The 25,837-nt window shown below is 40.5% G+C and overlaps 1 protein-coding gene across 17 annotated transcripts in view; it reads left to right on the top strand.

Moving 5' to 3' along the window:
• Ptprk (protein tyrosine phosphatase receptor type K) overlaps positions 1 to 25,837 on the top strand; it is a 536,300-nt gene that overhangs the window by 178,338 nt on the left and 332,125 nt on the right. For all 17 annotated transcript variants that reach the window (XM_052751263.1, XM_052751264.1, XM_052751253.1 and 14 more), the window contains exon 3: positions 16,738 to 17,009. In XM_052751263.1, the coding sequence (XP_052607223.1) occupies positions 16,738 to 17,009 (272 nt within the window). The remainder of the gene's footprint in view (positions 1 to 16,737; positions 17,010 to 25,837) is intronic.

Below are 25,837 nucleotides of genomic sequence, written 5' to 3' on the forward strand. Positions count from 1 at the left end.
GGAAAGGGTTGATTTCATCTTTGAATTCCAGGTAATAGACCATCACTGAGTAAAGTCACAGCAAGAACCTGAGGCAAGAACAGTAGCAGAAGCCCTGGAAGAATACTGCTTACTGGCTTTCTCCCCATAGCTTGCTCAGTCTATGTTCTTGTATGACCCAGGACCACCTGCCTAGGGGTGGTACCCCCCACAGTGGGATGCATTCTCTCACATCATTTCTCATGAAAATGCCCTCCAGTCTTGCCTACAGGTCAGTCTTATGGAGGCATTTTTCTCAAGTATGATTACCTCTCCCTGCTTTGCCTAGGTTTGTGTTGAATTGACAGAAGCCAACTAGCAGATACAGAAGGAAGTAACCCCCCTCCCCTAGCTAAACTACTACCTTATGGTAAGACTGTACATAGGTTTCCATCATTCACACTACTCCGAAGAATTTTGACCTGGAAGCCATTGAGTCATGGGAGGAGGCACAGTGAAGACTTATTGTGTAGGGTGAGAGCTCAGACATACACTGGACAGTGGAAGTGATGTTGCCTTCAGGCAACAGTGCCTTTCCACTAGAGGGTTCCTAGAATAAACTTTGGTCATTCTAATTTCCTTTAATTAGAGATTTCTCCTATTTCCTAAATTTGAGGTAATGAAATCTATTTACACAGAAGAACATGCACTGACCTTTCTCTCAGACTTCGTCTTCACCAGCTCTGCATGGCTCAGAGCAGGAGAATAGTATCTGTCTTGATAGGCGAGCGAGAAATAAAGCTGTACATTTCAGATACCAGATTCCATTAAATATCTCCTTGGTGTTTTTCCCTCCTATGCAGGTCTCTGCTACCTATGCCTCCACATGTATCATCATCTGCTCCTCTCACTAAATACCATTGTTCTCTCCCTCAGGGGCTACAAATGTTTCCCAGTCTGCTTTGCTCACCAACACATCACGCATCGCAGCTGGATGAATATCCACTTCCGTCTCACTCGGTTTAGTGCTTTCTGTATTTCCTTTTGACACTTGAGGTAAAGATGAAACTCTTTATCTTTGCCTCTGAGGACTGTATGGTCTGGGCATATTCTGCACCTCCATCCCATACACCTCCTTGTTTCCAAGTGTACTTGGTGTTGCTCCGGGTCATTTGCACAAAGTGGCTGCCTCTGCCTGAAATGGTCTTTCTCCTCTGAAGTTAGCTGATAGCTCGCATTTATTCTTTTTGGATCATAACTTAAGCATCACTTTCTGAGAGTGCTCATCAGACACTCATTGAGTCCATATTTCCTTTGATACGATCTTACTGCCAGGCCACCCTGTCCTGTCTGCCCAGTACTCCAGTCTGATTGTGACGTGTTCCTGTATCCTTTGATTACTGGTGAGCTGCATCTTGCTTGTGGAAGATGCTTCCTGAAGAAAATAGTACCACAGTGCCATATGCAATCATGCTGAAAATTCATTCTCACTAGATTTTTTCCAAGCAATTTAAAAATATTTAAATTACATTACTCTGTAATTTAAATTTCTCATCGTCTTTGATAGACAATGTAATGTGATGCTAAGGAAAATTGTTGAAGTGTTAGAATTGGATTCAGTTGTGCGCAGGTTACTTAAACATAAACCTCACATCTTTTGCATGTTTTTTAAACTATTTTAAAATTTATTTATCTTGTTTTATGTGTATGAGTGCTTTGCCTGCATATTTGTATATGCACCATGTGCTTGCTTGATGCCCGTGGAGGTCAGAAGAGAGCATCTGATCCCCTGGAACTGGAGCTATGGACGTCTGCAAGCCTCCATGTAGGTGCTGGCAACTCAACCCAGGTCCTCTATAAGAGCAAGGAATGCTTTTAACTGCTGAGCCATCTTTCCAGCCCTGTGTCTTAAAATTTTCTACAATTAATTTTTGTTCTGTGTGTGTGTGTGTGTGTGTGTGTGTGCACGTGTGCATGCGCACATGTGGAGGTCAGAGGACAACTTGTAGTATGTTCTCTCTTTCCACCATTTGGGTCCCCCAGGATTGAACTCGGGTCTCCAGGCTTGGCAGCAGGAGCCTTCACCTCCTGAGCCAGCTCACTGGCACTGTTTGCTCGTCTGTGTTTCATACTTTAACATATTCAGTACCATGCTCGTGCACACTTGGATGGCTTCTCTATGAAAGTCTTTATTGTGTGCTGTGTTTTTTGGTATCTTAAGCTGTTCTTTTTAGTTAACCTAAACCAGCATCTTCATCTCCATTGATGAAGTAGTTTCCTCCACCTGTAAGTCACTTGTGCAAAAGGACATAATGGGAGGCATTAACCTTTACGCATCTTACCACTATGTTTGGAAAACTATACCTTTCTCCGTGAAAGGCAGAGAATGTATAATTTTTTTGTTACCTCCAAATTTATATAATTGGATATGAGAGTTTATGGGGGGACACAAGATTGGTACTCCTTTTTTTTTCGTATGGAGAAGAAAGATTATACAAAGTGTCCATGCAAAAATCGGGTCCTGCCAATGCAGGTGAGATGGTCATAAATCACGACCACCATGACACCATGATCTCTCAGGTGACATGTGGCAAACACTGGGAGGTTTGTATGGACCAGGTGTATGGGTTTTAATTGCCAGATGGACTTCGTAGTTCTTACCCGTGTGCCAGGCTTTAGGTGACTCTCTTCATCTTACAGAATCACATGGCTCCATGTCACTACTGTGTGAATGACCACTGTCTGGCTGTGGGGCCCATAGAGCTCAACAACTGCCTGTATGAAAATTCTCAATCATTTTTTAGGTGCCACACTCCCCCTTTACACAGGGTTTCATTGTGTAGTTCTGGCTGTCCTGGAACTCACTCTGTAGACCAGGCTGGCCTCGAACTGGGAGATCTACCTACCTCTGCTTCCCAAGTGCTGAGATTAAAGGTGTGTGCCACCACCAGCTTAAGAAAAAATAATTTTTTTTGTCACACAGTTTTTAGGGAGATACTGAATGATAAAACTACTTAGAAGAAAATATTAAAGACACCTCTCTCTTCATCATTATTCGGGAGAGAAATTTGATCATATTCTTTGTACTTGAGACGTTTTCATTCAGATCATGCATAGTAATGGGTCCTGGAAATATGAATTACGAGTAGGTTGAAAGATGTGAAAACCAAATTTTGTAAACCATTGCCAGTTCCCTCCTCCCTTCCATTAAAGAAAGGCCACCATCTTAGGGACAGCGAGGGGACACCTGTGTTTGATTACTGGCCACAGATCCAACCATTACTTGTTCTGGATGCAAGCTTCTTTCTATTTTAGTTTCTACAGTATACCCCAGAGGTTAGGTTTAAAAAAGTTAGTGTGGGAACGGAAAGTCCACAGTTTCTCAATGTCTTCCCTCACCCATCCAGCCCTAAGTCAGCCTGTAAGAAAGCAAAGCACAGTCCTGGGAGCAGACAGAGGGCACAGAAGGCACTGCTTGAAACAGGAGGGGGAGAGGCCGCTAACGGGCCTGCCTTTCCGGTTCTGACCTGAGAAATGGTTGTTTTGAGTATCTTTTAGCCCCTGTTGGATGAGAGGAAGTGGAATAAACTGTCTGCTAACGGTAGCAGGGATATTAGCTGTCTGGCCGTTTGCTTAGCCAGTCCAGCTTTTTCATCATTGAACATGTTTTTGTAAGTGAGTCCCACCCCTCCCCGCTTCTGACTTACAAAGTAGTAGATTGACAACACTGGCAGGGTAACTTGTTTCAGGGGACAGGGATCGGCGGCGGCGTTACTGTACCTCCGTGAGGCAGTGGGAGCCACGAATTCTACCAGTGTTGCCTAGAGTTAATGGACACTTACAGGACTGTGGGCAATCTCAGGTCCCGCTCCATCATCTCGTGTGTGTGTGTGTGTGTGTGTGTGTGTGTGTGTGTGTGTGTGTGCATGGATGTACATGGATGTGGCAGCCGGAGGTGGATTTTGGGTGTCTTCCTCAGTCACTTTTTTTGTTTGTTTTGAGTTAGGGTCTCTCACTGAACCTGGAGCCCACAAATTTGGCTTGGCTTCAAGACACCATATGTATGCACCCCCACCCCCCACCTCACTGAGATTAGAGACATGCACCCCCACACCTGGCTTTTATGTGAGTGTTCAGCCCCTCATACTTGCACAGTAAGCCCTTTCTTCCTTGACTGGGCCATCCCCTTAGGGGGAAAATATGTCTACCTATCTCCAAGCCTTTGCTTACAGGTGGCTAGCATTTGAGGCAGTGCCTCTGGTCTCTTTGGCTTTTGCATTTATTGGGACCTTAGTTTCCTTTGCCCTGTTCACCTGGCTCATGGAGCCGCTGGGGAGAGAGGTTAGCACGGCCTAATGTGAACACCTTTGTGCTCACAGAACTCAATGTGGTAAAATGTAAGGTGGTTTTTGTTTCATCTTCTCCGATTGGACTCCCTTGAGTTCTCGATACTTCACCTTCGATTCTCACCCCCCCCCCCCCCCCCCCCCCGTTTCTCCTCTCTTTCACTTTATTTCCCATTTGCCTGCGTTAGGCCTTCTCAAATGGGACTGTCCATCTAAGCAAGTGACCCCAATCTTGTTTAGACGAACTTTACAAATAAAAAAGTTAAAAAAAATATTTCAGTTGAATGTTCCCACTTTGGCAATCCTCGCAATGCTACAGCCCCTTTATTCCCTTCTATTAATAAATATGAGACACGATGAGAGGGTGACTTTGGGTGGGGGATGACTCTGCCTGTTAATTTGGATGTATGATCTGCCAAAGCCAAAGTTATTGTCATATCCCCCCCCCTCGGTAATGGTAGGGTACCCATGCATGTATGTAGTATGCATGTTTGATATGGATGGACTAGTAGCTGTCCACTCTGACCCAGAAATCTGCCATCTCTGGCTTTCTGCAGTTGGAATGACATCCCGCATCCAGCTTTTCTCTGGCTCCTGGAGAACTGGGTTCTTGCCCTCAGACTTTTATAGGAAGTGCTATACGCCTCTGCTAGCTCCTGAGTCCCAGTACTTGAATTCTTAACATCTTTAGAGAGAGGAATTTGTTTTCATTAGGACAGTGTTGAAAAAAAAAACTGCTATTTCTCATCGACTCTTTATGAATTGTGTTCCAGTATAATTAACAACTCTTCTTCCTTTCGTTAAGAAAGGAAGAAACTTCTATGTTTGCTTGGGTAACATGGCTCCTGCAACCTCATTATTCTTGAATCTGAAAACTCGGTTAGGAAACTGTTCAACCCGATTTCTTCTGATTGATCATTACCTGATGCTGACTTACTCAGGAGCAGCCATCATCGTTACAACGGAATACGTGAGGAGCTAACCACGGTTGTTAGTTTTGAATACAAATCGAGGCCTTGTTCTTCTTCTAGTACATGAAATAGTTTTCGTGCCTTCGGACCTAAAGTATCTACTTAGTCGAATATGTTGACTTTAGGGATAGCATTTCTCCACAGAAAGGGGAGAAGCAGCAGGCTCTCATTTCCTGGCCTTCAGCTCTGGCTTTCCGTTATGAGCTATGATGGGCTGTGTCGGTCGCAGTGACAGATCGGAATCCCTAGTATGATCTTTAGACAGTCAGTTGCCAGGCGAGCCTGCGTGATCCTTTCCTTGCGCGTTCTATTCTGGTTTCCGTGAAAAGGCAAGCAGGGATCACAAAGCTGTCTGCAGGACAAAGGCTCTTGTGCATTGTGGGTAATGCACTGTAATTATTCCCTCTACAGTTGCTTTTCGTCTTAGCAGCCACTTCTCCAAACATTTCAGTTCCACGTAGCATGAAAGCGGTGCCATCTGGAGGGAGAGGCAGTGGAGAGAAGCAGGGCCGCAGAGATGGGAGCACTCTTGGAACGGGGGTCTCTAAATTTCAGTGAAGGCTTTAACATTGGGGTGTGTGTGTGTGTGTGTGTGTTTCTGAGAACAGGGTGGAGGGAGAGGTATCCTCATTTTAGGCAAGATTTCAGAGAAGCAAAGACGGAAGGGAGAAGGGAGAAGGGTAGAGAAGAGAGCTGGCAGGGAGCCCTCATAGGCTGGGATCAGAGGACAGGATTGTGGTGGGAAGGACCAAGAGAAGCAGAAAGAGATAGGAGGGAGGGTTGGCAGGGGGGGGGGGCGAGAGGACAGAGCTGTGAGGGGAAGGACTGAGAAAGGCTGTGATAAGTGACAGGGGCTGGAAGTTTGCACGTGTCCCACTGTTTAACACCGTCAGCTCAGCTCTAACCTTTGAAAATGTTCTCTTCACACATTTCTCGTTTGATTCTCCGTACCGCGTGGTACAGAAGGGAACGAATATGTACAAAGAAAACATTTCTCAGGACGTTTTTGTCATCTCAGCTCACAGACACAGGCTGCATCCTTCGGTTCCCCCCTACCAGCCTCGGGGGCCAGGCACTTCCAAGACAGGGGAGTCAAGGCAGAGACAGGTCAAATTGTTTGCAGCGGGGTGACAAGCTGAATGAATGTGCGTGAAACACAGAAAACTGAAGTCTTACTAAGAGAGGGGCATGGATAATAGGATAACCCACTTAGGTTAGTAAGCCCATGACCTATGACCTTAACCGCTTTAGCAATCATGTTGCTTTGGTCTTCTGTGCCATGAAGATGAACATGGAAATTTATGGTCAAGGGGCCAAGGGCTTGTTTGTTTTTTTTCCTTTTTCTTTCAAAAAGTATGCTAGGGAAATTCAATTATAGACCAATAGTAGGCCCAGTCTTACGTTTTAACATGTACCAGATAAATTCTATGGAAGTATACTCCCAAGAAGGGAAAATAACTCTGATCAAGTTTAGGAAAATGTTTGTTGTTTTTGTCTCCCCTCCCTACCTCCTCCCTCCCTCCCTCCCTCCCTCCCTCCCTCCCTCCCTCTTAGGAATCATTTCATTGATGTAGATTCAAGCAATTCTCTGTGAGCTCCAGGCCAGCCTGGTCACATAGAGCTCTGTGTCAAGAAGGCTATGTATGTAGCAAGTCTTTCTCTATCCCACCCACTAGCTCCCAAATAACAAAATGAAGACTTCTTAATAATTATGGAAGCTCAGCTGATAGCTTTGGCCTGTTCCTACCTAACTAGTTCTTATAACTTAAATTAACCCACATCTATTAATTTACTTTCTGCCTTGTGGCTTTATTACCTCATCTCTGTAGTGCCCATCCTGCTTCCTCTCTGGCTGGCTGGCGACTGTGCCCTTCTTCTTCCCAGCATCTGCTGTACCCTGAAAATCCTGCCTAGCTATTGGCCATTTAGCTTTTTATTGAACCAATCCAAGTGACACATCTTCATAGTGTACAAAACAGGACATATGTAAAAAGACACTGTCTCAGAAAACAAAGCAAAACAAAAAAGTGTCCTTAAATTCATCCCATCCCTCAGTTTTCAAATACAAATGCAAAAGTCTTTGAGCTTTGAGAGGAATTTGGTCCTGCGGAGTGTCATTAAAGAGTTTATGTATTCCTCAAGGCATGAGAGGGAGCCCGAATCCTGGGAGACTGAAGATGGCAGACCTTGAATCCTTCCAAGGTGTAATTTCAGTCATTTTGTTTTGGAGTTTAGAGTACAAGTTGCCTTTTGTATTTAGATATTTTAGAACACATGTCTCTTTCTGTGTTTAGAAATAAGCTGCGTAGTGGGAAAGAAGAGAAATATTATATTAAGGAATGATAGAATGTCAATGATAGATTGAAGATGACCAGGCTTTGTTCTTCTTCCACAAAATGGAGGCTTTGATTCTAGTCTTCCTGACAGTGGAATCATTTGGAGGAATTCTTAAGATTGAGACGAAGGTCATTTCAAGTTTCCAAAACTTTCCTTTTGCTGACTTTAAAAACAACCATGTTCAATTTTTTTCCTGTTTATTTTTGCCTATAAGTACCTCAAAGTTTTAATAGCCCTCCTTTTAGGGGCTGAGGTGGGGACAAAAAATACTTTCTGATATTGGAGTGCTTCTCAGAGAGGTCATAGTAGTACGCAAGTGCCTAATTTTGTTACATATAATAATTCAACTGCAGACTGAATGCTCTAAACTTTGCTCTGGACTTTTGGATGGACAATGTACATGTAATTCCAACCTTTCATAGAGCTTTTCAATCAAATAAGCAAATCAGTTAGGTTTAACGGGAAATGAGGGATTTAACAAAACCTAGTATGTTTGCAGGACACTTAGAAAGGACTATTGTCTAATCGGTCTTAGGAAGGCTGTATCCAATGGGTGATATTTTACCTAAAATTTATTGATGAAGAAACAAGCCAGCCGAAAGACTGAATTCTAAGCCAACGAAAAATCCAGTTTGGAAAGAGTGAGGCATGCACCACGCTGGGATTTTTCTTTGGAACAGAAGGATGCCCATTGTTTCTGGAGACCCTTCAAGTTAAGGGGACAAGGTGCTAGAGAGAACAGGTGTGAATCATGTTAAAGCTGGCGAGGAAAGAGGTAGGATTTCATTCTTACTGTGATGTGAGGAGAAGGAAATGTTCATTGTAAGATTTTGGGGGGAATAAAGTCTTAAGTGCCTGTTGAAAATATTGTAGGACTGTTCTCATGGAAATCATGAAACCCATTAGCATACCACTCTAGTTGGTTGTTGGCCTTAGGATCAGAGGCTGGTAAAGGTAGGGAGTGCCCAGATAAGGCAGAAGGGGTGAGGAATGAGCTTGAAGGAGGCAATAGGGATTGCTGGTGAACTTCATGACGAAATTGGGGAAAGTGAAAATTAGTGCCATTAGTGGTGTGTGTGTGTGTGTGTGTGTGTGTGTGTGTGTGTGTGTGTGTGTGAGAGAGAGAGAGAGAGAGAGAGAGAGAGAGAGAGAGAGACATATGTATATGCAGGCATGTGTACTTGTGCATGTATTTGGAGGCCAGATGATGATGGCGTCCGGTGGCCTTCTCTCTCACCCTCTACCTTAATTCTATCAAGACAAGGTTACACTAGCAAGCTCTAGCCATCCTCTTGCCTCCGTTACCCCCATCAGTGGGATTGCAGTTACATCTGAAGCCATGCTTAGCATTTTTTCATATGGGTGTTGGGAACTCAAAATCAGTTCTTCATTTTCACATAGTAAGCACTTTATGCACTGAACCAACCCTGTCCAGATATCTTGGTGGCTGCTTCTTAAACTGCCTTGGCATGAAATTATTACTGTATGTTGTCCTTCATTTTTTTTACATATCAGATTTCTACAATTTGTTTTGTTTATACTGGGAAAATCTAACTGAATACTAAGAAATGATTTTTCACTGCATTGGTGCCTTGGTAGCTTTTTCAAATGGTTTCAAGAATATATAAAATATGTGTCTTATTAGACATGAATACTACTTCTTTTTCTCTATACTTCTCTTTATAGTAACAACTTGGTTCTCTGATCGTGTCCTGCTAGAATGGAAAAGATCCCCTTGGCAGTGGTATATCTGTCATTTTGAGTATGCCTGTATATTTGGTTAAAAGTTTTCCTAGGTGCGTCAGTGTCTGCAAGGGCTTACCACTTGTAAGGGTGGACTGAAGAGAGCTGAGAAGTGTAAGCCTCACCTAGTACACTGAGGACCTGAACAGAACCAAAGATAACTGGTCATTCTGGGCCCCTTGAGCTGGGACACCTGTCTTGTTTACACTTCGGTTAGATTGGAACTCATACTGTCTACTCTCTTCGTTCTTAGACTAAGGCTAGACTGGAATTTCTACCATTGACTCTCCTTTATGGACATTCCAAATCAGGCAAGAGCTATACTCTGGCTCTTCTGGTATAAACTTTTAGTTAGTCAAAAAAAAAAAAAATCACATAAAGCTATTCTCAATAATCATTCTTTTCTCATTAGATGAGAAAAGATGTAAAGAGATGTAGTGTAAGAGAGGTAGATGTGGTACGTGTGTGTGTGTGTGTGTGTGTGTGTGTGTGTGTGTGTGTGTGTGTGTTTGTGCCCATCTTTTGCTCTTTTCTGTCCCTCTGGAGAAAGTTAAAACACCCTTTGTTCATACAAGTACAGAACTACAGAAACATTAGGTTGTTTGATTTTTAATCTCCAGATACCCACCTCTCTGTTTAAAAGTTCTATTTTTTAGTGATCTTTCTGTACCACATGGACTGAATGAATGCATATAGACTCAATATATCAGCAGTGTTGTTCTCGCAGGAAGAAGAAAGAATTGTACATGTCTTGAAAGATATTGGTTCTTTGCGTATGGCTCATGGATCACTCTGTAAGATTCACAGACACTTACAGCAGACTTATGAGGTCAAATTAATTTCCTAAGATCACTAACATGTTTTTTCTTTCTCTTATTTTCTCATGAGCATATAGGCAGATTGAATGAAGATGTAGAAATAAAAATCTGAGTGGCTTTTATTAAGTAAAAAATTAGTGTTTGAAAAAAGTAAAAACAGTGCCTGATCTCTTTGGTAAAATATAGTTATTTCATAAAAACTATGGAGGTGTGATTATTAAACAAATTAGTAATTATTTTACAAGTTTTATTTTATTTCCTTCTTGGTTGGTTGGTTTTTTTGGAGACTTAACTCAGTAGAAGAGTGCCTGCCTGTTAAGCCCAAGGCTGTGGGTACAATTTTCAGCATCATCAAAGCAAAGCAGAGCAAATACTTCGATTCTCAGTCTTAATTTCCTGTATAGTCAGTGTTGACCCAACTTAGAGTTGATATACTGTTTGTTGATAATTGGTTAATTAAGTTGTGCATGTGGGTATCTGTATGATGTGTGAGTGCAGGGCAGCTGAAAACTTGGTTGACTTTCTTTTCCCCCTCTCCCTTTATTTGGGTTCTGGGAATTGAATTCCGGTCAGTTGTGTGGTAAGCTCCCTTACCCACTGAGCCATCTTGCTGGCCCAGTGACCTCTGCATATTAAAGTTGTATATGCATTCTGAAGCTAAAATATTCAAGAGCCATTACTTCAAGCAGAACTTTTATATAGCTATGTTAAGGGTGACTCTAACAAAACTCTTAGGTTTACGCCTCCAAACCTTTTACTTACTGGTCCCTCAAATTATTCTTTCTCAGAACTAACTAAATCAATTCTAATTACAGGTCTGATTTTATTGTTTTTACTTTCTTGGGCATGTGTTGGCAGACTCTCATGGCCACGTTGCCATCCAATCAGTCATCAAAATACTTAAACATAAATACTTATTTAAAATATATAAATGTGTATCATTTGCTTCTACAGATATTCTTGTTGGATTTGTACATAGCACCAGTCTTTTGCTTCAGGAGTCCAAATGCATGCTTTGTTATCTCTCCTGAGATACGTTTCTCTTTCCTAGTGAGCATGGTGTCTTCATCAGGAGTGGACACAGACAAGACTTTTGGTATTAGACTGGTGTCCCCTTCCGTACTTAAACAGACTTCTTTTTCTCTTGTGGACACTGCAGAGCTGTTGCGCTCTGTGGATACAATTGATACAGTCGTTCAGTGAGCTTCCAGCCCAAACTATGGCCTGGGTAGCACTTATGTTGTCCCTCCTGGCTGGTGACCACTTCATGGTGACATTCTGTATGCCCTGTGTCACACAGTCGGTTGCAGAATGACTCTGCCTTGCTTTTCTTGCAGCTGTGGCCTCACTCCAGCCTAAGCCATTCAGGGAATGTCTCCACCACCCATCCAAACCTTCTTTAAGAAGAGCTGTCAAACAGTCCTGCCGTCCTTCACACTGATTTCTTCAGTGGGCATTAGGTTATTGTAAGGTTCTATTCCCATCTTTTTTAAAGATCTTACTTTCTCATGTTTAACATTTCTCTACTTCTATGTTAGATTTACCGTGTGGCTCCACTCTTAGGATTGACGCCCAGATCAGTCCTGTGAGAGAACGTTACTGCCTTGTCTTTTATCGACTCTATTTGTGTGTTTGTGTGCATATGTGTGCGGGTGTGCATATGCAAATGCACACATGTGTCAGTCAGAGCACAGCTTGTAGCACTCAGTCTTCTCTTCCCACCATATGTGTTCTGAGATAGAACTCAATCCATCAGGCTTGGCAGTAAGAACTTTTACCTCCTGTGCTCTCTGGTCGGTTCTCCTTGTTGTTCCTGTCCTGAAGGAGGGTGGCCCTTACAAAGAATCCCCGTGGCACTTATTTAAAACATGTGTAAAAACAACATATAATGAAGCACCAGAATCAAAAATTTACGAAATATGAGCTCGTTCTGGAAAGAAACTATCCTTTTGTGTGAAGAAGAATCTTGATAGGCCCGTCAGATTGGGCAAGGTGCCTTGTAAAGGGAGCAAGAGTCAAAATGATCCAAGCCCTTTGAATCAAGAACGTGGAAAGCCATGGCTTCTAAGTTTATCTCTTAGTTTGTAAGACATCTTAAGTATTTTGAATAACCAGCTTAGTGAAATACTATGTTAGCATGCCAAAGTCTAAAAATACATACTGTTGCATATATGCACAGAGGAGTTTTGAGGAAAGTGTGGGAATTTGTATCTTTCCTATCAATATGATAATCTAGCGTAGTGTGAACCCAAGAAGTGTAACCTAAAGATAAAATGTTATTACTATAATAAGTCCGTGATACTTTGCACTTTGCACTAGATGATGGTGTTCGTGAATAAAAGACTTTCTTTGACAATGAGAACTTTTAAAAAGGCCAATAATTTGCATCAAATATTTATTATTCTTCAGTTACTGATGATGGCATTTATGCATTCTTTTAAGAGATTCATATGCACATAAGCAAAAATGTCAAGGCAGTTACTGACCCACTGATAAAGCACACAGCATTTACCTCTGTGTCTTTTATTTTTCTGGTCTCAGTGTTTGTGTATCTATGTGTATAATTAAATGCATGTCTAAAAAGACACTTATGTGTTCCTATTGCTTTAGTATAAAAATGATCCCAAAAATGCTTGTTTTGATAGCTTGGTTCCCATTGCAGCATTGTTGAAGGGTGAGGTTTTGGGCATGTGTTCGGATTATGAGAGCTTTAATATGCTCAGTAGATTGGCTCATTGATGTTCTTGTTGTGTAGATTATTGGGAGGTAGGGCCTGCTTGGAGTATTCTGTTACTGAGAGTATTGTCTTAGTATATATCTTGTCCTTGGTCTCAGTCAGTGGTAGTTCATCAATACTCCTCCTGCCGTAGGTGGTGACAACAAGTGACTGTGGAGTGAAAACTTTGAAACCATCAGCGAAATAAATCTTCCCTTTCTTTAGTTGATTTTCATAGGTATCTTGTCACAGTGATGGAAAACTAGCCATATGGATATAATATTTTATAACCCACATGTTGTCACCTACTATATTATGAGTATCTACCATGAAATGTTTAAATGATATTTTTAATGGCTACTTCATTGTTCATTAAACTCATTAGTCATAATTTTATTAGTTGCATATTTTTGAACATTTATATTCCTTTTATTTTCTCCATTTAATGAATATAATGGATGAGTTACTTTTTCAGTTATACCTTTTTTCATTTACACATGACTTTTTCTCATGTGCATTTATCAATTTTGAATTACCACATTAGGGGCCATATATATCTTTCAAGTTTTTCTTCTTCTTGCCAAATTATTCCCCAGAAAGTTGCGCTATTTAAAAATAATGCAAACACATAAATTTAGGCATTCTTCCTTGAGTGATGCATTGAAGAACCCTTAGCTCAGGTGACCATGGAGAGTATTAACTCCACATCAAAGAAGTTACTTTTAGTGACATTTACTACATTTGTGTGACTTGACATTATTAAGCCTTCAGATAGCGAAGCCTCCGTCAAACATGACTGAACACTTGCTTGAAATTTGAGGGGACCAGAATAACACTACACAGGCTTTGATTTTTAACATCAAGAATGAACGATGTACATGTGTGAAATTTCCGGACTTTATGTGTAGAGGGTCAGTTGTCAGAGATTGTAGCAGTAGTCTTTGGAACTTGGTAAGAACAGTGTTGGCAACATCTAGGTGGGTGGAGGGAGGTCTGTGTCCCAGCTGTGACTACACAGGCACCAGCTGTGCAAATTGCCAGTGTCTCGAGTGGGTCGACAGGGCATTCAGTTGCTCCTGGGTGCTTCTTCCTCTGCAGCACAGCTCAGTAAGTGCATTATTAATGCGCAGAACTCAGCCCAGGGAGCCAGGCAGGGCTCTGTGTAAGTAAGACTATTTATCCCAACCATTCCATAGAAGTGAGTTATCAGCACTAATTTCCTTCATTATTTAACCTATGTTGAGTGGTACTAAAATGCTGAAATAGTTAGGATAAGCTTTTATTTCGTGACTTCCGTCTTTCTAATGATCAAATTGGTAAGGAGTAATGATGACTGGAGTTTGTTCATTCCATTTCTTTAATAAGAAAATGGCTGTAGTTTAAAATGCAAATGGCTAAAAATTGCTAAATGGTCTTAATGGTAAATATAATGCAGATTTAAAATGTGACACAAAGCATATTTTATTCCAAACTTTATTTTATGACAGAGGAAAATTACTATTAGGAAGCTAATAAGTCTTTGGAGCTCCACACTTTAAAATTGCTAGTCAGAAGCTAAGCTTGTAAAAATAAATACATAATTTCCTTGTAAAATGCTATACCAATGCAAAAACAGGGCATGGAAATTGGGCAGCAATGCTGGATAGCTTTTCTGGGATCTCAGGCCTGGTCATGCATGGTTAAGACCAGAAACAAGTCTTGATGCAAACTTGTGATTTGTAAAGACATTTGGATAAAATTAGTTATTGGTGTTAAGTATGTGAGAATAGCCATAAAAAAAAAAGCATCCTTTTTCTGTAAATTAGATTAGGATCCAGGATATCCTGTTTCTTTGTTTTTTTTTTTTCCCTTTTTGGTAAATGTTTTCCAAAAATACACAGATGATTTATTTTAATAATGTGCTGTCCGTGAGAATCAAGTTAAAAAGTGATTCCAGCTTATGAGAGACGATGAAGACGGGGAACCACATGTCAACAATAACAGGAATTACTATTAATACAGTATGTGTATTCCGTACTTGACTGTCCTGAAGTACGAGGTAAAATTGTCATAAAAGCTGGGGATCGCCGGGCGGTGGTGGCGCACGCCTTTAATCCCAGCACTCGGGAGGCAGAGCCAGGTGGATCTCTGTGAGTTCGAGGCCAGCCTGGGCTACCAAGTGAGTCCCAGGAAAGGCGCAAAGCTACACAGAGAAACCCTGTCTCCAAAAACCAAAAAAAAAAAAAAAAGCTGGGGATCACAGAGGTCCGCTCTGGTGGGAATCGTCCAGATTGGAAATTTGATTTCTTAAGTAGTTGAAGCCTTGCCCTCTGGAACGGTTTGAACTCCAGGTTGTAGATGAGCTGAGCTAGGTAGACCAGTAGTTGTCGAGTGTTTAGTATGTCATTGGTACAAGTTATTATGTGTCAGAACAGAATACGGAAGATTAGTTCTGCGTTTCAGGAAGAGAGGGCCAAGTGTAGTGTAAGAACCTTTGTGAGAGTTAGCTCTGAAATATGACACCTAATAGATTGCTGTTAAAATTATATTCCAGGGAGAAATGGATTTATGGTAAAATTTGGTTCTAATTTGAAGTGTGACAAAATGATAGCTTTACATTTTTTTTGTGACTTATGTATTTATTAAAATCTTTTATTTATTTATTTATTTATTTATTTTTGCAGGAGAACAGGGTGTCTTTCTGGAGAGCTGCTTGCATTAATATAGTAGTACAGTGCCGACATCCAACTGCTGTAATTAGTCACTGCATGACCTTAGCCAGTAGCCAAAAGTCAGTGTTAGTGCTGTGAAGGTAGGCCTGTGTCATTCCCATCACCACGATCCCCAACAAATGATTCGTTACTCAGTCAACGTGACTTCACGCTTGCTTTAATTCAGTTTTACAAGAGCAGTGTAGGCATCGCAAACTGGGGTCAGCAGTAATCTTAATGGGATGACAGTTTAGTGAATGAAACTACGTTGCATCAACTATGTACCAGAATCAGCTTTAGAAAAGTTGGGCATTAGGATCAGCAAGATGGCTCAGTGGGTATGAAACCTGAGTTCAATTCCTAGGTCCCACATACTGGAAGGAGATGACTGACACCCTCAAGTGCTTTCTGACTTCAAACACGTGCTCTGGAACACACACACACACACACACACACACACACACACACACACACACACACACACGCGCGCGCGCGCGCGCGCGCGCACGCATACACACGCATACATATGCACATATGCACGCACTTGTAAAAAAAAGTGTAGAAAGAAAGGAAAGTTGAACATTTACCCCAATACTCACTTTACAAAGTATTCTTACTCCATGACTTGATGGTCTCAGTAGTTAGTAACTGGCAAAAGGCACATGACTTGAATAAGCAAAAAATATTGGTATTTGAAGTTGGAAGTTACTCCACTTCCTGGAGTATTCTGTTCCCCTGCCTTAACATTCTTGTTGAGGGAGGAAGAAAGAGAAGAAGGTACTTTCCATGCACGTGAGATCAATACATTTATTTGGTTTCTTTTTCAAAGCTCACAGTTTGGTAGGACTGGAGAAATTTTCAAGGGAGATTTGAACTAGAATCAGGCTCTGCCTGGTCTTACCTCATTTTCTATTTGTAAAAAAAAAGGGTTAATTACAAGTTGTAGAGAAGAATCAATGTGTGCGTCCAGTTTGTGCAATGTTAGTAAGGAATGGCTTCACATAATATCTTGACTAATATTATTCTATTGCAGTGCCCAAGAAGACATTTTAAAATTTATTATTCTCATAGAGTATATTCTCATATATTCTTTTATTCTTGTGTGTTCCCTTTGGCATATCACTTTTTTTAGCGCTGTTCTTTGTAATGTCGTTTCAGGTTCCTATATGGTTGTGGACGCCTCAAATCATGATCCCGGAGAGAAAGCCCGACTTCAGCTGCCTACCATGAAGGAAAATGACACTCACTGCATTGATTTCAGTTACCTGTTATACAGCCAGAAAGGGCTGAACCCTGGCACTTTGAACATCCTAGTTCGAGTGAATAAAGGACCCCTTGCTAATCCAATTTGGAATGTGACTGGATTCACTGGTCGAGACTGGCTTCGGGCTGAGCTGGCAGTGAGCACCTTTTGGCCCAATGAATATCAGGTAATCCTCTGAGATTTTCTGCCTTGTGCTTTCATATATTGGCTCTCCGTGTATGTGGAAAACATAGATATAAATACTGATCCCGTAATAGTAGGGTTCCTCCCTCCTGTTTCCCAACTCCTCATTCTTGAGGAGAAGTTTGGATACACAGGCACAGAACCTTCTAACTAGAGACAATACTTTACCGCTCAGAAAATCAGCACCTCAGCCCACAATTTGTGGTCCGCTTATTAAAGGGCTACTTACTTCTGATTCCGATGCACACATTTCTGTGTCTTTGTGCAGGAAAAAATAGTTTTCTTTTGTTTTTCCATTATGCTGAAATATTCTGACTGGATTGGTTTACTGATTTCTTGAAAATAACATTTTCAATATAAACAGAAGATTGAATGTTGTAAAATATGGTATTATCTTGTGATGGTGACGTGATTATTATTTTTCTTAAGCAAATGGAATATTTAAAAGAAGCAAACAAAAAAGGACAGATTGTCCATAAAAATCTTTGGATGATTTTTTTCTTGGAATGCTTAATCTGATTATGATGAAAAGACACAGTCAAGAATGTTAATTCCCCCTTTAGGGTTCTGTGACTGAGTTTATATGGTTCAACGTTGAAGTTCATGGACGAGCTTGAAGACTCCCTCAGTCACACAGGCCGTTATTAGGGCCTGGAAATACCTGATCTTCTGTAAGAATGCAGAGCTTGTGTTAGACCTGAGATTTCACCCTTTTGGAAGACTCAACTCTTTGTGGTTTATTATAGAGCTAATGAAAGGGCATTTATATGAGCATATTTCACAACAGCCTGTAGCAGATACGTTAATAATCATTTCATTTACGTATTTCAAAAGTGAACCCTTTTGGTTGTTACTCATTAACTAAAAAAAAGAAAAGAAAAGAAAAGAAAAAAGTGCATCCCCTTACTTGGTTTTTCTTGAATTGATTTTTTTAGTTTCACCACTGCCTGGATCTGGTAAAAGTTAAGGTTCTCATTTCCAGGTTATGTGTCTGGTGAAAATTCAGTGCCCTTTTTAGGTGCTAGTGGCTTCCATTATTCCTGAACAGAAAAATGTTGCTCTTTACTCTGATAGGAGAGCCATGTGGTTTTTTTTTTTTTTTTTTTTTTTAGGACCTACAGTGCATCCTACAGATTGCATATGTAAATGGGTAGGGTGTGTACATGTGTGTGCGTATGTGTGTGCATGTGTGTCAAGCTGCCGTTAGAGCAGTGATTGTAAACCAGGGGACTTATCTGTGACTTGAGTGTGTAAGTGACTGCCATCACTAGATCTTCTTACTGTGTACTGTCAGTATACTGATTTCATGGGTATCTGTCATGGAGCTTAATGAAGCCCTTGGAAGAAGGAGGTCTGGTGCAGCCAAAGGAAAATGCCAGCATATCTAGCCTCCCTAACACACACTGAAGCCCCAGACAACAAATAAATCTAACAGAATTGTACCAATGTGAGCTCCAGAGTCAGGCTCTGTAGCTACCTGCTATTCGTTACCCGCGTCAGTAGTTCCTCGGGGAATCAGAGTGTTATTTGTTCTTCCTTTTGATAAACATGACTGATAGCATATCAATGATGTGCTTCCCCCTTGTCACTAAGAAATTATATTCATATCTTTATGTTCTTATTTTTTAAAAGACACACTTTTGACTCACTGATAGTAAGAGAATTTAAAATTTTTATTTAACTATTTTATTTTATTTTTTGCTTTTTTGAGACAAAATTTCTCTCTGTAGCCTTGGCTATACTGGAACTCACTCCGTAGACCAGCCTGGCCTTGAACTTACAGAGATCCTCCTGCCTCTGCTTCCCAAGTACTGGGATCAAAGGCATGTGCCACCCATCTATAAGAGAATTTTCTTATGGCACAGATTATTATAGTATTAGTTGTTATAATCTGGATACACATTTCTCTGTTGTGGCTCATTTTCTATACAAAATATCCTCCATCATGTGTACTTATGATAGTTTTTTTTTTTTTTTAAATTTTGAGACAGGTTCTTACTATATAGTCCTGGCTGTTCTAGAACTCACTATGTAGACCAGACTGTCCTGGAACTCACAGAGATCCACCTGCCTCTGCCTCCCAAGTGCTGGGATAGATTTAAGCCAGATATCCAAAGTGCCTTGTGTGAGTTTCAGTCTGGCTGTGACATATTCTTGGAGATGTCTCACCAGAGGAAAAAACTTAATGAAATACTCAGAACAATGGGCAAAGATCTCATTGTAATTTATTAAGGGAATATTTTCCCTCCACCATTCTTCCTTACCCTCTAAAACTTCAGCAATAAGAGAGAATAACAGGAGTTTTTAGTGATGTGCTCAACTCTCAATAAATTATTTGATTGGTCTTTTAATCATTTTAGTCATGTAGATAACTAGTTGTACCTGTGCAGTATTTTGATGGGTGATTTGACAGTTGAAAGTCTCCCTTTCAGGAGGCACCATTTGCTGGAAGTACCGGTTTTCAGAGGCCAGTTGTGAGATTTCTCTCGCAGAAATTTGGATGACTGATTTCTGTTCTTTTGTAAGAAAAAGACCGCCCCATTGTCATACAAAGGTACTTGCTAGCCTCCAAACTTATGACTTAAAGCTTTTATTTTCTCAGGTCAAACCTACTCCAGCTGAGCTTGGTAGCTCCTGCGGGTTATTCTACGGGAATCTGCTCTGTGAGGATTGCCCTCTGAATTTAAGGCCAGCCTGGGCTACAGTGTGCATCATAAAAAAGAAGGAAAGGAGGAAGAAGGAAGGAACAAAGAGAGGGAGGGTGAGAGTGAGGGGGGGAGGAAAAGGTGGGAGGGATGCGAGGGAAATAGCCAAGCCTTTGCAAGCAGTTGCTTAAGATGTCAGAACTTCTTTTTCATATTTGAAAAAATGAAAATATTTTTAGAAAAAAGGTAAAAAAGAAAATCTTTTCCCTAGAGGAAAGTACTAACATATGATTGCCTAAATCATTAAATGATTTAGCTGAGACTCCCCCCCCCCCCCCAATGCATTACTTAAAAAAAGAAATTAGACTTGTAAGGAAGAATTATCTTCAGGTTGTGGAGAAACTGTACCATCGAAATGACCCATTGAGTGTCATTATTTGGTATTTCATTCTTTAATCTTGTTTGAAGCAGGGTTTATAGAGAAATCTATTTCTGCCTATCCTTCCTCTTCATGGCTGGTCCATCTTGTGAATGGAGAGGAATCTGGGCTACAAATCATGGCAGATTGTGTTTGCTTTCTAGTCACATAAGCAAAAGAATGCATTGAGTGCACACTTCCTATTTTTGAAAAGAAGAAGAGGGTGTAAATTTTATTTTTGGCAATCATCATAGTAGCATAGTACTATATAAGGAAGTGTGCTGTGCATCTGTCTTCAGGACAGTAGTTGTCTTCAGCCCAGGTCATGGGTAGAAATGATCACATTACATTTATTTTATGTGTCATGGTAGGAAGATGCTACGGCATATTCTAGGCTTCAAGGTAGGACTGTAGATTCTTAAGGTGATTGCTAGTTAAATAACAGACAAACAAACCAACCAACCTCACTAAAAAACCTTTGGAAACCTAATCTCTGCTTATCTTACATTATAACTAAAGATCTGCACAGGTCTAAGAGAGTAATATTTTTTATTTCAGAAATCCGACTTGTCTTGTGTGCATGAATGCAGTTCTGCTTTATTATGAAACCCATTATGTTCCTATTGAACAGTGAGGTTGTTACTAAATGAGGCAGATAGATGACGTACATAACTTGCAAAACTATTAGTGGAGACCTAATCTGTTGCTTTCCATTAACTGGGTGCACATCATTAATCTCAAAAATGATGCGTGATGAACACCACGGGGCTCTGGCCAGGAATTGAAATGCAACAATCTAGCAAGTGCACTTCCTTTTATTCAGGAGAAATAAACATAGACCTTGTATAATGCATTTTCTTCACCTTTGCTTCCTGTTTGTTTAGAAAGAATGTAAAAACAGAGGTATGAGTCTCTGGCTTTGCCTCCCTTTTAGAGTTCTGTTCATATGTACTGTGCTGATACTTTGGCAGTGGAGAGATTGCCACGCTCCAGATATTGGAGATCCTGCTGATTTTGGATATAAAAAGACTGTGACTTAAGTTAAGTGAGAGTGTACCTGAATAAATGGCCCCTAGAAGACGGATTGGGAGACAGGGCAACCTCTGTCAAACCAGCCTGCAAACAGCATCCTACAGAGTTTCAGGGGTGTTAAACCTCTGCCATACCTCTTAGAACTCCCAATTTTTGCTAGTCCTTATATGTCCATGAAGATCTCACCTTAGATATAGCTTGGAGATTTAACATACATACATACATACATACATACATACATACATACATACATACATACGTGTGTGTGTGTATTCTCCAAACATTGTAACTCTGTCTCATTATTGTGAATACTGAGATGTATTTCGATACTGTTCTTGTCTGTTTGATAGTCATTGTCCCCTCGTTCTACCCTGGCAGGACTTCTCATTGGGCTGGCATTTCTCATTCATTTTGTAGGCAAGGGTGTGCTCTGGGTAGTGAGTTAGAAGAAGAGTTTACTAGGCTATATCAGGGAAAAATTTTATTTCCTAGCATGTGAGGGGGCGCTGAAGGGAGGGAGGAAGATTGTTACTATTGCCTTCATCTGAGGAAGAAAATGATTGACCAATATAACAAGGCAGCAAAAATTATGGAAGTGGCCTCGGCCCTATTCCCAGGCAAAGTAATAATAACAATATACTGTAATAGCAATAACTATTCTTTAACTTGCATGTAGATGAGTATTCTGCTTCCTAATGTACCATGCCAGTTTTCTCAAGTTGTTCCTATTTCTGGTTTATGGTCAGCATAGGGAGGCATGTTAGAAGTGACAGTATGCTCGTATACCTATGATTGGAGCCAGTCACACTTCCAGTGTCCTCATTATTTAGAAGACAAACATATACAGTTGAGCAGAGTCAATAGGCTGCATGACGATATATCAATACATTAAACAGGCAGAAAGAAAAGAAGGGTGGCAGAGGATTATGCCTCCCATGCGTGGAGTGTTGTCCTGGACCTGCTCGTGTATGCCCACCATCTTTATTTCGTCATTACACAAAATGTAAAGTCAATGTAGCTTACTTTCCTAGGTGGACCAGGTTTCTGATTAGTTAATGGAGGGTCAGAATTATTCCACTTTGTCTTCTCAGTTAAATAGTCTGGCTACTAAAAGTTTGGACTTTGTCCCTCCCAGTGACTATTGGATTTAACCATTTACCTAGGCTTCTTTTAGTAATGGCAGCTGTAATGGCCCAACCTGGTCACTGTGGCTCATTTTTATATGGACAACAATTTGCTTATCAGTACGCTAGATTATTATCAAAGTAAAGGTTTGCCGGTGGTCTTTTAACATCCATAGTTCCCTTTGTTGCATTTGAAGGAGTCCAAATGGTGTTGGAAAGCCTCCCATGTTATTATAGCCATTGTTTTTCTAAAACTTCAGAGTGTGACTTCTGCCTGCTTCCCAGGCAATTTGCTTTTATTACAGAATGTCTCCTCTCCTTTGATGTTAGACTCTGTATTGATTCGTTGATGAATGTGTGCTCATGTAAACAAACATAGACAAATGAACAGAAGCCCCGCATTTAACCACAAGATAATTGTATGCATACAGCATGACCCTCTGCTCAGCCATACCTGCTTCTCCTCAGAGCTTCAGGAGTTATCATGACGCCCCGGGCAACATAGGGAGACACTGATTGTTTTGAGGCTTCTTGCCATGAGATTAATTCAATTCTTTTAAAGTAACTGACTGAAAAATAGGGACCATTAAGGAGAGGCAGGTGTTGTCCAATGTATGACTCTTCCCTTGCCTCATGTGTTTGCCTCCTGGGGAAAGAAGTGCTCCCTGGAGCACGGAAGTGTGTGCATTTTCTCTACTTACTCAGATGCTTGCACTTTCAGTATGGTTAGCTGGCTCTGAGACAACTCAGTTATGTTTTGTTTTGCTTATGTTTTCATTAATTATTTAGCCTTCATTGATTTGAGGCAGTCTTTGAACAGCAATATGAAATAATGTGGACAGATACAAGACCATGAGACTCCTTTCCTTCTCATCAGCTGACTGATGTTTCCATCTTTATTAATTCAGTTCTATATTATAGATGAAAAACATGTGCATCAACTTCAAATTAATCTCCCTTTCAGCAATCATCTGTGCTAATACTTAATAGTCAACTAGAGTGAGTCTGTGACTTTCGCCTTCCAGTGCAAAGAAATTGAACGTCTGCTTTGTGTGTTGTCATTTTTAAAGACTAATTTTTCTTATTTTCATCTGCATCTAGTATATGAAGGAGATTCTGGTTTTGCAAAGGAAAACCAAAATTAAATGTGGTTATGCTTTTGTCTAAAGTTTAACTTTTGTGCAGTGCATATTTCAGTTTCGTTCCATAGACTGTACTAGAAAGGTGAAAAGATACAAGTATCTATCTTACTGTAATTTTATTTTAAGTATTTCATTAAAGAGTTTAGGAATAAAAAATGAGAAAAATAGATATAGAAGATTGTATCTATTTTTTTCTTCAGATAAAAATATAGCATTTCACAATGCTTAACACAAAAATGTTAGACTATGAACACAAATTTTAAGGATTGTAGATATAAATATCTGTTTATAGAATTTAGTGGACAATTTATAGACATTTGGTTGTTTTCATTTTCAAAATACATTCTTAATGTTGTCATTACAAGGTTGGCCCAATACTGTTTAAATCTAATGATTCAGAGGTTGAATTAAGGGGATTGTTAGTTAAGAAAGCAGCCTGTGCTACATAGGGAGACCTGTATCAGACATGACCAACCATCTAACCAAACTACCAGTTAATAAGATAACTCATCACCCAACTAAACCCCCAAACAAACTACCAGCAAGCCAGCTAATTCACCAACTAACCCTCCTAAACAAGCAAGCAAACAACCAGCTAAACTAAGCAGCTAACTCACACCAAACAACTACCAAACTAAACTACCAGCTAACTCATGAGTCAACTAGCCAACCAACCAACCAGCCAACAGATTGCCAGCTAACTAGCTAACTCAGCCGTCAACAAGCCAACCAACTAACCAGCCAGTGAACAAACAAGCCCAGTAAATGGCCAACTAACCAGCTAACTCACCCCCTAACCCACCAACCAAGCAACTGAACTGACTAACTACCACACAACCAACCAATCAATAATAAGTGACAATATATTCTGTTATAAAAGAGCTGCTTTAGCCGGGCGGTGGTGGCGCACGCCTTTAATCCCAGCACTCGGGAGGCAGAGCCAGGCGGATCTCTGTGAGTTCGAGGCCAGCCTGGGCTACCAAGTGAGTTCCAGGAGAGGCGCAAAGCTACACAGAGAAACCCTGTCTCGAAAAACCAAAAAAAAAAAAAAAAGAGCTGCTTTATACCATTTCTGCATTTAGTTGTAAATAGTCTTGGTTTGCATCATTAAATGTCTCTGAGGAGAGTAAGATTTTTGATATTTTTAGTAATTAAAATATTTTTCTCAACAATTTTCATTTTATACCTAAAAACTAGTCTGGGATCCTAGGCTTATATCAAGTAGTGATTCAGTAAAATAAAGTTTGTAGCATGTAGACAGCAAAGTTAGCTTCACACCCTATTGTCTTTGTTCCATGGAATATATATATATATATATATATATATATATATATATATATATATATATATATATATATATAATAATAAAAGAGTTGTTTACTTATTTTTAATGGGTGTTTGTACCTATATACATTTATTTGGAACTTATGCATGCAGATGTCTGCAGAGGCCAGAAGAGGACATGAAATCCCTGGGAATTGGAGTTACAGGTGGTAGTGAGCTGCCTGACTCAGGTGTTTGGAGCTGAACCCAGCTCCTTTTTAAGAAAAATGACCTCCATGCTTTGGATTATTTTTGTATTAAACTCTGCAATATAGAATAATAGCTCCCTAGCTCGGTTCCTCCCTTCCTTCCTCCCTCCCATTGTTGGTTGTTTTTGCTCTTTTGGGGGACTACCACCCAGCTCCCAAATAAACCACACACAGAGGCTTATTCTTAATTATAAATGCCCGGCCTTAGCTTGGCTTATTGCTAGTTAGCTTTTCTTAACTTTAAATTATCCCATCTACCTTTGCATCTGGGCCTTTACCTTTTTCTTACTTCTGTATATCTTGTTTTCACTCTTATTCTATGGCTGGCTGTGTGGCTGGGTGGCTGGCCCCTGGCATCCTCCTCTCCTTATTCTCTTGTTTCTTCTTTTTTTCCTCCCACATTTCTCCTTCTATTTATTCTCTCTTACTGCCAGCCCTGCTTATCCTTTCTCCTGCCTTGCTATTGGCCGTTCAGCTCTTTATTAGACCATCGGGTGTTTTAGACAGGCACAGTAACACAGTTTCACAGAGTCAAACAAATGCAACATAAAAAAATGCAACATGTCTTTACATCATTGAACAAATGTTCTAGAGCATAAACAAATATAAAGCACCTTAAAATAATATCCCACAACATCCTTCCTTCCTTCCTTCCTTCCTTTTTCCTCTCTTCCTTCTTTTTTTGAGACAGGGACTCAATATGTATCTCTGGCTGTCATGAAACTCATGGAGATCTGCCTGGTTCTGTATCCTGAGTGCTGCTATTAAAGATGTGCACCACACCATGCCTGGACTAACTAGCCTATACACATGCTTCATGAGGTTTGAGGTGTAGTATTTAGCTAAGTGGATAGAGAAGGGCAGAGTTGAAAAGTTTTAGCATTTTCCTACCACTTAAAGGAAGTGGGATATTCAAGC

The sequence above is a fragment of the Peromyscus californicus genome, unplaced genomic scaffold (genome assembly GCF_007827085.1).
Source record: "Peromyscus californicus insignis strain IS unplaced genomic scaffold, ASM782708v3 Scaffold_22__1_contigs__length_63687245, whole genome shotgun sequence".
Lineage (NCBI taxonomy): Eukaryota > Metazoa > Chordata > Mammalia > Rodentia > Cricetidae > Peromyscus > Peromyscus californicus.